The 16,218-nt window shown below is 37.7% G+C and overlaps 1 protein-coding gene across 2 annotated transcripts in view; it reads right to left on the bottom strand.

Annotated features, from left to right (window-relative positions):
- Positions 1 to 556: 556 nt before the first annotated feature.
- Positions 557 to 16,218, bottom strand: part of FAM177B (family with sequence similarity 177 member B) — a 486,030-nt gene continuing 470,368 nt past the window's right edge. For both annotated transcript variants that reach the window (XM_044057910.1, XM_044057916.1), the window contains one exon: positions 557 to 1,139. In XM_044057910.1, coding sequence (XP_043913845.1) covers positions 924 to 1,139 — 216 coding nt within the window. In that variant the 3' untranslated portion in view covers positions 557 to 923. The remainder of the gene's footprint in view (positions 1,140 to 16,218) is intronic.

Here is a 16,218-nt window from a genome sequence, read left to right as displayed (position 1 = left end):
CTTATCTCCCATGAGCCATACAAAAAGTGCCTGCTTCTTATATATACAAGGTTATGGGCTGGTATAGTGTGTTTTGTTGAGTAACATTACCACACCATACATTTTATAGCTTATTAACTTCACAGGATTAATGTAGTAGTCTACACATTATGAAATTCATCATTGCAGTTGTATCTTACCATTGCATGCCCCACAAGTCATTCTGTAGAGCATGCCTGCATTTTCAGGCATGCTTCACCAATTCTTTCTTCTACCTTATTTCTACCCAACAGCATTTAGGCTTATACTACCACTGCCTTTGAATCAATTACATGTAGTGCTTTGACATGAATGCAATGATTCAACACTTCTTCATTTGAGAATAGTGTGCACAAACCTTATTTGATCATAAACATGGGCCAGACCTCTGCCACAGATCAAATAGCTTTGGAATCTGGCCCAACCTGTGTTATTCTATAAACAAAATATATCAATCATAGCATTCTGTACAAATGGGTTCTATTACCTAAAAGTGCACATCTGTGGCATCTCCAATGAATAACACTGACTTTCCATGTGCTTTGAATTACATGTAAAACATTTATTCATTTTGTTTTTTTGTGCCCAGCTAAGGTTAAAATTGCTTTGAAGAAAAGTCACAGATAATCTTCTTAGCCACAAAAGGTTCTCATTAAAGGTGTGTCTCTAACATTCGTAACATAGACAAGATATGCATAAAATAAATAACACAAAGAAAACTATCTGATTTCATCACTTTGAACTATTTAAATGAAATAAAACATTTAGCCTATTATATTAACCTACTTATATGTGGAGTGAAAGGACAGAGATTCCTGCTTGTGGCTCAAACCTTTCTTGAAAAAGGCCTAACAGCTGATGCATTTTTAATAAAATTTCAAGATAACCCTTAGATGCCAGTATAATTAATTTTCATTGTCCTCCTCAAAGCCAATGTTCTGGTAATTTCCGTCTCTCATTTGATCTCCACTGGACAATGGCTGCTTTGGAGAAGTGTCTTGAGTACTGCCCAAGTGCACTGCCCCATAATTTAAACTCTCCATCTGAAGGTGGTGAGTTTCACTTGTCCCACTTGTTTTAATTTCTTGCAGTTCCACACCATCTTCTTCACTTCCATTTTCCTAAAATTAATTAGAACAAGAATTATTTTCACAGACAGCTGTTGCACTAAAATTTTGCTATTGGCCATATATGACAGCAGTGATTCTATTTCATTTGAAAATAGTATTTTTAGTGCTAGCATTCATGCAGTGGAACAGATGCAATGTATTTTGTTAAACTGGGAATGCTTACAAGAAGTAAAGCACTTACAGGACCCAAATTACTCACCCATCAAAAAAAACCAATAAAATACCAGACGTCACTTGTTGAGTGATCCATTCCAGCATGTCATCAGTATCTTTTTGTTTGTTTTGGATGCTCATACAGGGCAGACACAGATGGATGTGAACACATATATAACTTGTTGTCTGTAGACCTTTGTACTAACTGGTGATGCCACAGAACTCATAACAAAATTGTCAGAAGGCACACAGTTGGAGGGATAACATGAGCAGTGTGTTTCCATCCATGGCCTCCCTTAAAAGGGAGTGTATCACCTGGGGGATCAAAATCTTCCATCTGTGAAAGTGTTAGCACTGAGCAGAATTTTACACATCATGTACACTGAGTAAGCTATTACTGCCTGTTACCATTTGCTTTTGTACACACTTATATAAAGTACATGCTGCAGGATTCAAACACCTGCCTATCTAACTCACATTCTCTAGATTTGTACAATAGCTGCTGATGCCACAGAATGTCATAGTACAGATGTCAGAAAGCACACAGATGAAGATTCAACTTGAGCAGTGTGTTTGAATACATACGGCCTCCCTTAAAGGGAGTGCAACATGTGGAAGATCATAACCACCTTCCTGTAAATATCACCACTAAGTAGAACTGTACACATCATATTTGTTGAGTAATCCACTGTCTTTTCTTGCACACTCATACTACATACACATGGCTGGAATCAAACATCTGCCTACATTACACAATATTGTCTAGATCTGTGCACTGACTGCTGACGTCACAAAAGTCATATCATAGTTGTCAGAAAGCACACAGTTCAAGAGATAGCATGAGTAGGGTTTTGGAACGAATATGGCCTTCCTTAAAAGGGAGTATAACACTTGAGAGATCAGAACCTCATAACTGTGTAAATATTACCACTAAGTAGAATTGTACACATCACATCTGTTGAGTAGGCCAGTCCAGCCTGTTATCAATTGCTTATGAACACACTCATGCTAGGTGTAGACTGTTGGATTCAAACACCTGCCTACATTAACCCACAATGACTAAAGCTGTGTACTAACAGCTGACACCACAGCGGAAGTCAAATCAGAATTGTCAGATGGCACACTGTTGAAGGGATAACAGTAGAAGTGTGTTTGAATGCATATTGCTTCCTTTAAAAGGAAGTGTATCACCTGGGGGATCAGAATTCTTCACCTGTGTAAATGTTACCTTTAAGTAGAATTGTACACATCACATCTGTTGAGTAGGCCAGCCCTGTACCTGTTACCATTTTCCTTTACTTGCACACTCATATCAGGTACACACGGCCAAATCTGAACACCTGCCTACCTCATTCTACATGCGCTAGACCTGTGCACTAACTGGTGATGCCACAGAAAAATGTAATACCACAACTGACTGACAGCACACAGTTGGAGGGATAACTTGAGCAGGACGTTTGAATATATATGCCCCCAGCCCCATGAGGGAGTAGAACACTTGGGAGATCAAAGCCATGTACTTTTGTAAATGTTAACAGTGAGTTGAATTGCATGCCTCACATCTGTTGAGCAAGCCAGTCCTGCCTGTTACCAGTTGCTTTTGTACAGGCCCATACTGGGTACAGACCACTGGATTCATTCATCTGCCTACCTCACTCTACATTCTCTAGACTTGTGCACTAACTGATGACACTGCAGAAGACGTGACATCACAGATGACAGAAAACACAGTTGAAGGGAACGTGACACACTTATGGCAGAATGAGCAATGTGCTTTGAAAGAAACAGCATCAAAATGTAGATCACAAATCACAACATGGTATACTGGCAATTCAAAATCCCATCTGGACTACATTAAACCACTAAAGCTGATAAAATAATAACTGTCTCTTTATATTCTTATCAGCATTACTTTCTGATGCTCAGTGGGGCTAAGCATTTTAGCGAGACAAGCGCTATATGGATGAAGCTATAGGCAAGTTCTCAGCAGTTTTTGTCATAGGACGTGAACTGTAAGTTACTGCTTGATGCCAGGCATCATGCACTAGTGAAAGTAGCAAGAGTAATTTTTTGTAGTATTCAGAAAGTGTTATGTCTACGTCTGTTGACTGATACATGTTACTTCACACTGAGTCATAGTAGGGAATAACATATGTGTGTAACAGTGATGCTAAGTACACATTGTTTGTCTTTCGGCTTTTCCCGGTTAGGGGCCGCCACAGCGGAACTCCGGTCCACTAATGATTGGCAGTAGAGTTTCACAAATGCTGAGGTGCCAGCTCGACGTTCAACCTTCAATGAAGGCACGCCCATTTATGCATGTCTTTCGAACGCCCACCCAATCGCGGGGAGGACATGCAGACACCACACAGAAGGCACTCCCCACAATCTAGCTGAGAATTGAATGGGAGAACCTCTTGCTGTGAGGCAACAATGCTACCGCTGCACCACCGCGGATTGTTGCTAAGTACACATTACTGGAACCATTTTCCTTTTCTTACACACTTGCATTAGGTATACAACTTAGTCATAATATTTCTGTTTGTCAGCCATTTCTGGCAGTATGTGGTATGTGGAATCCATTTTTTGACCAGTTTAACGGTGTGAAATGGGGATGATAGGACAGTGATGAAAATGTGGAGCAAGAAGAGAGTAGGACACTGGAGGAGTAATTAAGGAATGAGGAGCATGGTGGTGTGAGAGAACCATATCTATCCACTTCTTCAAAAGCTAAGATTTATATGTACAAACAATTTGGACACTTTGGGTACAGACATCATAAATGACCCATCAAAACAACTTAATAATATCTTGTGACCAAATGGAATAAATCAGCTGTGTTATACATGCACACAGGCAAAGTGGAGTGATACTTATGGGACATATTTTTTTTTGTGGGACAGATGTAATTTTTCTGCTATTTAAAGAAAGAGAGAAATGTTGGGGAAAGTATTTAGGTATAACAGAGGTAGGTTTGTAGGGTAGGTTAGGTAGCAGGCATAGACATACCGGACATACAAGAAAGACAGGGACAGTGATGGACACTAGAGGGAGGGTGCCACCATGACTGGAGTTAGGCATGGTATTTTGGAGGTACATCCCCATTCAGCATGAAAACAGTGTGACTCTAGCCCTCACCCTATGAACGTTTGCCACTCTCTTTTGTCACAGACACCATGGGCAGTGCCAGATGGTGAAGCAATTTAGCAACCCACTGCAGGATCCTTTCCATACAGCCAATGTAGGCACCCAAGCCCCTCTCCATAATCTTCTCCATCAGCCTCGTCAATTCTTGTTGGGTGACATAATCGCCACTTCTTTTTTTTTTTTTTCAATAATATTTATTTATTTTTACAATAAAACAGGACAGTAACTGAGATGTATCATATAAAAACAAAAACATATGAGTATTAAACAATTGTTGTACATTAAGATTAATACAAAAAGAGGTTAATCAATCAAACAATCTTATCTACACTATGTACATAGATGCTTCCAAAATTCAATATAGCAAAAGAAATAGTTTCAGTAGGATTAATATATATAAGGTCTTAAAGAGAAATAGATATTTATGTAAATTATGGATGTAAAACGTGAAAATTCTTAGTTATGATGAAGTAGGGTCATTTGTGGTAGTTTATGCAAGTATGATATTAAAAATGCGTTCCCATAGGTTGCAAAATTTAATATTTTGGTCCCTTTTGTTGATTATTATTGTATGGGCTAATAGATGTTTAATCGCTATCAATCTAAAGTTCTCCCAAGAGCTATTGGTTGAGTTGAGCCAGTTGGTAGCTATATAAAGTTTCATTAAGAGGAAAATATTAATCAGGGTAATTGCTTGGTTTTTGGAGATATTATTTGGGAGAATGTGTAATATCATAAATTCCCAGGTGAGTGTAGATGTCTGATAGCCCGTCTTTTGTAGTTGAAGTTTAAGGGAGTTCCAGAGTTTGAATACACATTTATAGCTCCAGAAAATGTGGAGTAAGTCAGCAGATTTATCTTTGCATTGAGGGAAGAGTGGGGATTTTATGGGGTTACATTTATGTAAAATAGTAGGTGTGAAATATGCATTATTATAGATCATGAGTTGAGTAAAAGCGAGTTTTTGAAGGGGATATAGATTTTTTTGTTAGGTTAATTGCTTGATTCAATTTATGATTATCAATGGATGGAAGGTTTTTTTCCTCCAGTAGTCAGAGATGAGTATATGTTTCTGGAATTTCATGTATTTGATCATTTTGTAAGTACATGAGGTAGATTTTTTAGTTAGGAGGAAAGTCTTCCAAAGTAAATTACAGGTTACTATGTCTTCATTATTAATGATAGAGTCATGGAGATAACTAGTACATAACTCCTTAATCTGTCTCAGGATCAGTAAATATGATTTGGAAAGGTTCAGTTGGTTCCTTAATTCTTGAACAGAGCAGTTTAAGTATGGATATATGTCTTGTATGGTTGTGTTTATTAGTCGAGTGAAGCAATTTAGATTTAAAGTCTGATTATTTATTTTAAGATTAGGGTTTTTATGTAAGGGTTGTAATGTCATCATAGCTTGCATAAGGTTTAATGATTTAAATAATTTTTGTATTAGTGCAATGGAGTATTTAAGGGGTTCTATTACATTACAGGATTTCAATAAATTGGTGTTTAAAAATGGTAATGCTTTGGGGTTGATATACAGGCTTTTAATATGGTTATGGTATATTTTTAGCCAGTGTGAGTACCAAGTTTTATCTTTTGGGTTATATTCAGCAATTCATACAATTCTATTGGTTTTATAATTAAGTAGTATGTCTCAAAGTTTGGGAGATCTAAGCCACCTTTACTTTTGGGGGATGTTAATTTATCATATGAGATTCTGCTTTTTATGGGTTCCCAGATGAACTTAGCAAGTTCAATGTGTATTTGTTTAAAAAATTTCCTGGGTATGGTTATCTGGGAAGACATGAAAATATAAAGTAATCTGGGTAAGCTGTTCATTTTAATTATCGACACTTTAGCCAAAAATGGAAGCCTTAGATTTTTCCATCTATTCAGGTCTAATAGAATGTCATGCCATTTTTGCTTTATATTATTAGAGTAAAAGTCTTTGTTGTTTGTAGAGAATGTAATGCCTAAGTATTTAATTACTTCATCAGTTTTTATTTTCCCTACCAGTGGTAGAAGGGAGAATGGTTTAGGAGTTTTTAAGGGGAAAATGTTAGTTTTTTTGAGGTTCAGTTTATAATTTGATATCATCGAGAAGCTTTCAATAGCAGATAGTATTTTATTTATATCCGAGATTGGGGTGGTACAGTAAATATTTAGATCATCTGCAAATGCATATAAGAAGATTTTGGTGTTATAAATTATTGGGGGGTTATGATATACATTTTGTTTTATATTTAGGAAGAGAGGTTCTAGATACAAGTTAAAAAGTAACGGGGATAGAGGGCATCCTTGACAGGTTCCATTTTTGATCAGGATTCTTTTTGACCATGTTTTGTTTATATATAAAAATGTATAAGGGCTATTGTATAGTATTTGTAAGGCTTGGATACATTTTTGGGGTATGTTGAAATAAGGCAGAGTTTGAAGTAAAAATGAAAGGCTTTATGGGCATCAATAATGAGTGCATATATGTTTAGATTGTTTTGATTAGCATATGAGATTAGTGTATTTAGTGTTAATGTATTATCACTTGTTTGTCTAAATGTTATAAAACCAGATTGTTCAGAGGAGGTAATTTTATCGATTAAAAATTTCAGTCTGTTTGCAAGTATAGATGTTAGGATTTTGGTATCAATATTTAATAATGATATAGGTCTATAGCTATCTGGGTTTTTAGGGTCTGTTTTTTCTTTAAGTATAAAAATAGTTTTAGATGCATTAAAGTGTATATCATTAATTTTGTTATTTATTATATAGTTCAGTATATAGAATAAAATCTGTGCTACGATGGGGTAAAAAGTTTTATAAAATTCAGCAGTGAGACCGTCAGGGCCAGGGGCTTTATGTGATTTCATTTGCTGAATTGTTAATGTTTTGTCAATGGAGATAATCGCCACTTCTACTGCCATTACTCTTGGTGGGTAGCACTGCACCAGACCCGGGTCAGAGGTAACAGATGCAGGTGGTGTAGGTAGTTCAGGTGTTGTGGAAGCAACACTGTCAGTTTGTGACCCAGAAGTGCTGGGTGCCCCTGCTGCTGATGGTGGCAGTGTTGCAGAAACCTGTGGAGTGATGGAGTTCTATGTCACTGTGGCCAGTTTAACTCCTTGTGCTCATAGTCATGATGTAGCAGGAATAAATGTTGCAATGCAATGAAATAAGAAACATTAGAAATGATAGCAGGAAAGAGGGTTATGGGAGAGACAAAAAAAAAAGAAAAAAAACATAAATATTCTGTAATGTTAATTTTACAGTCATTATACATTCCACATTCCTTTTTAAGATTATTTACATCCAGATATGAATGTGTGAGACTATACATTACTAATACAGCAATGATATCATACTCCTGACTCTCACAATTATAAATATATTACAAAATTATAATTATATTACAACTGGTTTATAGAGAACAGTTAATTATACATACATTGGGCCTGACTACATGCTATTCTAAAGTATTCTACCCCCTCACCCAGTTTCTTTCACTTTCTTTTCTTTCCAACCCCTCCCCCAAACTCTTTAACTTTCCTTTCCTTTCTGTGGCAGCATCTTTAAAATACTTTCTAGATTCTGTGCAGTCCATATGAAAGCTTCTACTCCCCCCTGCCTGTGTGCTCTCTGGCTTTAGAAGGTATTGTGCAAGACATACTGTTTTATTTATTGCTGTGTTTACACTGCAACTCATACCTCTCAACCTGGAATCATCAAAAATCTGGACAAGGCCCATGAAAAATAGGTACAAATCTGTACGGTGATTAACTTAAAATTTGCATACATAATTACATAACCCCGCACACTCCAATGGAATTGTGGGATAATAACTTTCAAACACAAACTGAAGAACAGACAACCAAAATATGGAACCAGAGTCTCCCTGCAGCCATTCCAATGTCCCATTACCTGGCTATTTCATCCCATTTACCATAAACACTAATGTGTGCATACTGCTTTACTTCTACGATAATTATTTGGATTTTATTTTTACATTTTATAGCACAATGCACAAACACGGATAGGTATCAGATAAACAAAGCAATACTGTCTCACAATGAAAACAGACTTGGCATTAAAACTTCTCTGCCCTTCAAACTCACATTCATTGAAACAGCATTGAAACCCACACCACATCCAAAGAAAATGCATCTGGTCAGTGGTGGATAAAGAATCAAGATTACCTTTGGGCTGATTTCAAATCATAGGCCCCTTGCACACAAAACAAGAAACATGCATGCATTCTTTGATACACCTTCCTGACTTTATTAAATTATATTCCTTGTATAATACAGCACACTTGTTAGATTTAAGTTAAAGCACATTTTAAATTTATAGTTTGAACATTTTTCTAGTAGGCAATGAAACAAACTCCATGAACCAATAATGACAAAACTGCCCAATTCAGAACATTTCCATCATAAAAGTCTACTTCCACACACACAATCGCATTTTAAATGTATTGTTTGAACATTTTTCCAGTAGGCAATGAAACAAAATGCATGAGCCAGTAATGACAAAAACTGCCCAGTTAAGAACATTTCCATCATAAAAGTGTAAATCTATAAATAGAATGACAGTAGTGTAAGCCATATGCATCTTGCACAGCTTCTTGCACTTATTTTCAATTTCATTTGTTTTTGGGGGGAACAAAAGGGCAAAAACCAGAGACATTATAATCACTGCTTGTATAATTTTGGAAAGTTGCTAGAATAAAATAGGTTACCACCATGCATTTTTCATTGCCAAGTCTTGAACCCAAAACAACCCTGTGCACTGCAGTCAGAACAACATACCCCTATGCCAAATCATCAGCTTCTTGAAAGACAGACTAAAACTTAAATGGCTATCATGTAGTGAATTCAGATCTCACCATACCTCCACACACACACACACACACACACACACACACACACACACACACACACACACACACACACACACACACACACACCTTATTTCCACATACAGGCAAATATTATAGTCTTGCCTAATTGTTCTGACAGTTAGATTTTTGGAGTTTCTAGCAGTATTTTTGATTATCATTAGGACTGGGAGATTAGCCATCCATAAAGGGGTATACATGATTTTTAGAGTTTTTTGAATGCGCAGGATTTCTCAAGATTGGAGCAAGAAGGGAATGCAAGTTTGTGTCACCTGTTAACTGTGACTGAGTTTTGCACTGCTGTTCAAGACAGTTGCAAGCCATGAATGATGTGAGAGAAGCAACAGGATGTGTGCTCATTGGATAATAACTTGTATTGATTGTTTTTTTAACATCAAAACTGTATTTCCAGTAATTATCACTAGATCTGAGCATTACACGGCCCAAAAAAATAATACCAACAAAATTGACAGCAGCAGTACATTAATATTAAGTCCTTATGGAAAATATTTGCACTGATTTCCTGTACACCTCTCAACAGGTCCTCATCTGTTATACTCATAATTCCTACTCTCACAAAATGTATACAAAAACAGTTTTGAAAACATTGCATTCTTACATGATTTTGCTACTTGGCATTTGTTTTGAATAAACCAGCACTGTTTAGCTTGCCTTGCCAATTCTTTTGGTTTTCATTCTTACATGGATCTGATGAGGATTCTTTATTCCATGCTTGTTCATCAGATATTTTCCTTTCACAGTATCCCCATCCTTGGTCATTATATACTTCAAGAACAACTATTGAATTTTAAGATGTATCTACAGTCCAAGGAATTATTTATGAACTGATTTCAACAGTTTCACAGACACTTAATGGCAAACCTGTCAGTTACACTAAACTGAAATATTTTTAGATAACCTTAACATGATCATAATAAGCTCAAACACACACAGCATTCACTTCCACCAAGTACAAGCGAACTAAAGTACCTACCCCAACGACCGAAAATGTTAACCAACACTAACTGTCTAAAAAGCGAGGAGTCATTCCAGAAAATCATAACATAGTTCCAATCATCTGGGCTTAGCTTACCCCAACCCGACAAGCAATGATCAAAAAGCTAATCCAAGGCAGCAAAGCATAGCACTCCTTCATTTGGACTGCAGTTCGTAAAAGCTTCCACTATCCAGTAAAAGCATCCAGGCTTCCAAGTTCACTTCTAACCTGTCTAAAGTATTCAAACAGATGTGCAAGCATGTCTTGATTCCGACAGGCTGACGGAGCTGATGTCATTGCGCACGCGATGACGTCAGCTCCAAAAGTGCAAAAATTTTAAAAAATAAGATGTAAAAAATTGGAAATGAAGGGGTGCCACTCGGGAATCGTGGCACCCCATTATTGGGACCCTTAAACTCGGTAAAAAACAAGTAATTCGGGACAGTTGGGAGGTCTGCTGCAACTACACACTGTCTGTCAGTGCAGAATTAAATGTGTTTGCTAAAGGTTGCTTTATCTGTACATGCTACTGCATTTAATCCTAGTACTACATTACAGTTTTTAAGAAATGTTTTCTGCTCTGCTTACAGGGCTTAGTTAACTGTGTTTGCTAAAAGTTGTTTTATCTATACAAGCTACTGCATTTACTCCTAGTGCTTCATTACAGTTTTTAATAATAGTCTTCTGTTGTGCTTACAGGGCTTAGTTAACTGTGTTTCCTAAAAGTTGCTGTATCTGTACAAGCTACTACATTTACTCCTAGTACTACATTGTAGTTTTTAAGAATTGTTTTCTGCTCTGCTCACAGGGCTTATTTAACTGTGTTTGCTAAAAGTTGCTTTATCTGTATAAACTACTGCATTTAACTCCTAGTGCTTTATTACAGTTTTTTTAAGAATGTTTTCTGCTCTGCTTACAGTTAACTGTGTTTGCTATTAATTGACACTTCTGTACAAACTACTGCATTTACTTTTAGTGCTACATTAATTGTTTAAAAAGTAGTATCTGCTCTACTTTTAGGGCTTAGTCAACTGGGAATACTGTTATTGCTACACTGGTTATTTCTTGTCTGTATCCTTCTGATTCTCTAGGGTTTTTCTAGGTCTGGTCTCTCGTGCCTTTTCTTACTTTCTTGATATAACCTTTTATATGTGTTCCCCCTTATCTCTTGTAGCTTCTCCCAACGGGATAAGCACTCTGTGGTCATCCCCTGCTCAACAGACTCGCCCAGCAAAATACCTTGTGAAAGTGTTATAAATCTGCTTAAGTTACCTGCCTGAAGCAGCTCCAAAAACAAACTAAAAACCTTAGCTTTCTAGCTCAACTGTAGGTGTTCCTTCTACTGTAATTTATCCACACTTTGAATGTGTTTTTAGACTATCTGCTTTTTAAAAAGTGAACTGCTCTTTATCATTTAAAGTATTACTACTGGGCAGGTGAGCATACAGACAGGTTAGTTTTTCTGGCTGTAGTAACTTACTTAGGCCACCAGGAGGAAGCACAATGCCAGCAGTCTACCATATTCCTTGTTTTAACTAACAATAGTACCAATACTTTTGGTTTAATGTTATTTTAACTCTCAATAGTTCCAGTATATGTAGGTTTAATGTTGCCAGCCACATTAGAGTGTTATTTAACCCCTAGTACGTCTTCTGTACCCTTTGTATCCTGTTTTTAAGTTTATATCTGCAACATTTCCATCTCTGGCTTGCTCTCTTCCTACCTCTTCAGCTCTGATTTTCACAGTTGCTTCCTTTCTGATTGTTAGTTTCAGTGCCGTTTCACACTGCTGACCCGACCTTGTCAGTACTGGTTCCAACCAGCTAGCCACTGTGACATCCATCTCCACTCTCTTTTCTTTCCAACCCCCTCTCCTAGACTCTTTAACCTTCCCTTCCTTCTTGTGGCACCATCTTTACCTCACTGAATCACTGTAATCCTTTCCCTATACCACTGCTAGAATGTCCCTTACCTCCTTGCATACTTTCCTCTGAACTTACCTTCCACTCCACTGATTGTGTTTTTTTTTTTTGTTCATTTACCTTGATTCTTCCTTCCCTTGGCTCTACCCACCCTTGATTCTTCCTTCCCTTGGCTCTTATCCACCCAATTTAACTCTTTCTTCATAGAGCCCATAAGCACGCTAACATCATCCTTCACCAACACCTCTGTGACCCCTCCTCAGCCTGCACCCATCCCTTCCTCCCCTAGCATCCCTTGCCTCCAACCTCCACCCTTCTCTATCAGTCCCATCTCTATATCCACCATAAAAAAACTTCTCCTAAAATTAAAACCTGGTTCCAATGCCCCTGATGAAATTCCCCCCTACTTCCTAAAAGTAGCTGCAGAAGCCATTGCTCTCCCTGTCAGCATACTAATTAATTGGTGTATCTCATAAAGCCAGGTCCCCAGCTCTGGAAGAAAGCCTTTATTATTCCGCTCCATAAAGGAGGCAATAATAATGACATTCCAAACTTCCGCCCTATTACTATCTTATCCCCTATTTCTAAGCTTCTTGAAAAATGTATCCACTAACAACTCTTACTCTATCTCATCAACAACCAGCTTCTTACCCCCACACAGCATGGATTTAGACCTGGTCATAGCACCTCCACTGCCCTCCTCTCCTTCCTTGAAACAATTAAAGCCCAGAGGTGCTGGAAGCTGTTGAAGACAGGGGGCAGAGGGTGAGAGGGGCACTTAGTGATCTAAAAAGGGCAATTTTTTAAAACTATTTACTACCACAGCATGGATTCACTTGGAGAACATTTTAAGCTTAGCCAATTTCCTTTTGGTGCTTGAATTAGCATTTCCTGATTGGTCTTACATATCCCATGACTGTTAATTGTATATTAGCCCTAGTGAGAATAAATGTGATCATACTATAAATAATTTGAGGGGACCCATGTAAGGGATGCAGCATTTAGGAACTACCTCTATCTATTAGTAGCATGAGGGGCAATCCTGGAGCACATTTTCTATTACCCATCCTTAGATCCAAGTTGCATTTGAATATGGACAGGGAGGAGCTTTGTTTTACTTGAATGGATAGTCTGTTCTGGAACAGTGGTAGCCTCTGTGATATATATATATCCATCTCTCCACAACATTCAGTTTAGATACCTAGACTGAGTATTTCTGATGCCGTTTGACTTGCTGATGTTCAGTAGGTCCATCTGTATTAAGTCGGAGGATGCCTTGTATGTCAGACATGTCACCTCTAAGCACTCTGTAGGATACTTAGTATAGTAATAAATCCTTGAGGTGATCCATGCAAAACCTATTGTTTAGGACTTGTTTCCTTTTAGTAAGGTATCTCTATGGGTATTCCAGTTGTTGCATGGGTCTGGAGAGATACATGCCAAAGTGGACATTATACAAAATGTTTGACCTAATGAGGGCTTTGTAAAGAGGGACAATAACATCTCTAGATCTAGCCACAATCAATTTGTTTATAAGCTGTGCAATATAGAAATAATTTATTGTGACTCTGGGCACATATTGGTCAAAAGTTAGGTCATTGTACACACAAATTCCCAAATGCCAAACAACTGGGTTATTTCTCAGGAGGCATTTTCAATTTGGCAGTTCCCTGGAGTAGATGACTTCCCAAAGAATATGATAATGTATTTCTTGGAGTTTAGTTTCAGTTCATGATTCTGGCACCAGTTACTGTTTGGGACAAACCTTCATGCATAATGGTTAAGTCATTTGGGGATTCAATAACTGCTCCTAGCTTGCAGTCCTCTCAGACTTAGTCAGCCAAAGCCCTTTAGTATTTCCTTTTAGTTTTGAGATGTATATTCCAAACAGAAAAAGTCTCAGCACCGGACCCTGGGGGACTCCATTGGTGACTGGTCTCTTTCCCTATTTTGATCTCCTGCATCCTGTGAGCAAGCATGCATGTATGCATTCTTTGATTTACCTTCATGATTGTATTAACCTGATTTTATTAAATTATATTCCTTGTATAATACAGCACCACTTGTTAGAATGTGTTTTAAATTTGTAGTTTGGAACAGTCTTCTAGTAAGCTATGAAACAATAATGACAAAACTAACCATTTCAGAAAAATTCAACCATAAAAGGCCACTCAAACGTCTATCATTACAATCCACCAGTATCAGTAAATATGCAAAATCTCTGCAGAAGTAAGTCATCTAAATAATTCCACATTAAAGGGATCTGTAACTAATGAAGAGATTCCTGCTAGCAAGCAATTTTATATTTCATTGTTTCACCTACAAATAAAGTGCCTGTTACCCTTGAAGAATAAATTGCCTATGCTACATTAAAAAAATGACAAGCTAGTAATTTTACAATGGGGAATGGATGGCAAACTGATAACAGAAACATAGTTACTATGTAACTCTTCCAAAGGAGAACATTCATAGGACTGCAGCATCCACTCCCTTTAAAGTACAACAACAGTACAATATCAGCGATCCATCTGCATACTGTGGGAGTAGAACCCACAGCTTTCTGATCAAAAGATAGTACAATACCTGCTGTGCTACTAACAATGCAAATGATTTAGCATAAGTAGCACTAAACTTCTCTTCCCCAGAAGCTCTCAGCTCCTTGTAAAATCCACTTGACACTCCACTAAATCTCTCAACTTTGCAGCACAAGAAATCTGGAAAAAGCCAAAATTTATTTGGGGGGAGCAAAGGCCCAAAACCAGGGACACATTTTAAATATTGCTTGTATATTCTTAGAAAGTTGATAATATAAAGTGTTGTGTTAGCATATGTTTCCTGAAATATAGGAAGACTGACACTTAAAGGGCTATCATTCTTTAGTGAATTCAGTTCTCACTGATTTGCCAGAAAACCACAAATTTTAAGAGGAACAGACCAAAAGTATTAGCCAAATATTCTGTGAAAATCTGGACAGTTAAGAGCTATGGACTCAACTCCCTGATTTACAAGTGGTGGTATGGGTGGAGAATCAGGGTCTTGTTTGAGCCTGAGTTACACTAACCACCAGGTATACCTAACTGGGGCATTTTACACACACACACACACACACACACACACACACACACACACACACACACACACACACACACACACACACACACAAGCAGCATAACTCCTGCAAATAAAAGAACAAAGCTCTCCTTACCTACATGACTCTGTCTCAGCAGCACCAACAGAACAATGACAGCATAACTCCTGTAACACAGAGGAATAAGAGAACAAGAACAGCTAGTTTAGTTAGTTTAACTTCTACGCGCGAATCCATGTTAGTATGAAAACTCCACTTCATTTATTTTTCCCAACAGGTCTTGCAGCTGTAAAAGTGGGGGGGGGGCTCCCCCTGGCTCTATGGTTCTGGCAACCATGACAAAGCCATGATTCCAGCCATTTTGTGTCCACCCTTCTCCTCGACCTCTCCAAGGTGTTTGACACTATTTCCCACAACCTGCTTCTTAATAAATTCTCCAAACTAAACCTATCCCCTTCCTGTACCAAGTGGTTCTCCAGCTACCTCACAACCAGACAACAATCAGTCAAATGGAATAAAACCACTTCACCCTTCCTTAATACTCCCACAGGTGTCCCCCAAGGTTCCATTTTAGGCCTCCTACAATTCAACATATTCATTAATGACTTCTACCAAGCCATTCCAAACTCCAGCCTCATTCAATATGCCGACAATTCTACTATTATCTGCTCCTCCCCTTCTATTCCAACTCTAAATAAGCTTACCCAAAGTGCCTTCTCCTGAGCAGTGGATGATAGAGAACCAACTGGCTCTTAATGCAAACAAAATTAAACTTATGTTATTCACCACCTCCAAAACCTCCTCCCTAGATAACCACTCATTTGTAATCACCAGCAAAAACAATACTCCCCTAGAAATAGTCACTGACACTAAAC

Source organism: Protopterus annectens, chromosome 1.part2 (genome assembly GCF_019279795.1).
Source record: "Protopterus annectens isolate FY-2018-M chromosome 1.part2, PAN1.0, whole genome shotgun sequence".
Lineage (NCBI taxonomy): Eukaryota > Metazoa > Chordata > Ceratodontiformes > Protopteridae > Protopterus > Protopterus annectens.
The sequence above is the reverse complement of the archived record's forward strand: the minus strand, read 5'-3'. Positions and strand labels throughout refer to the sequence as shown.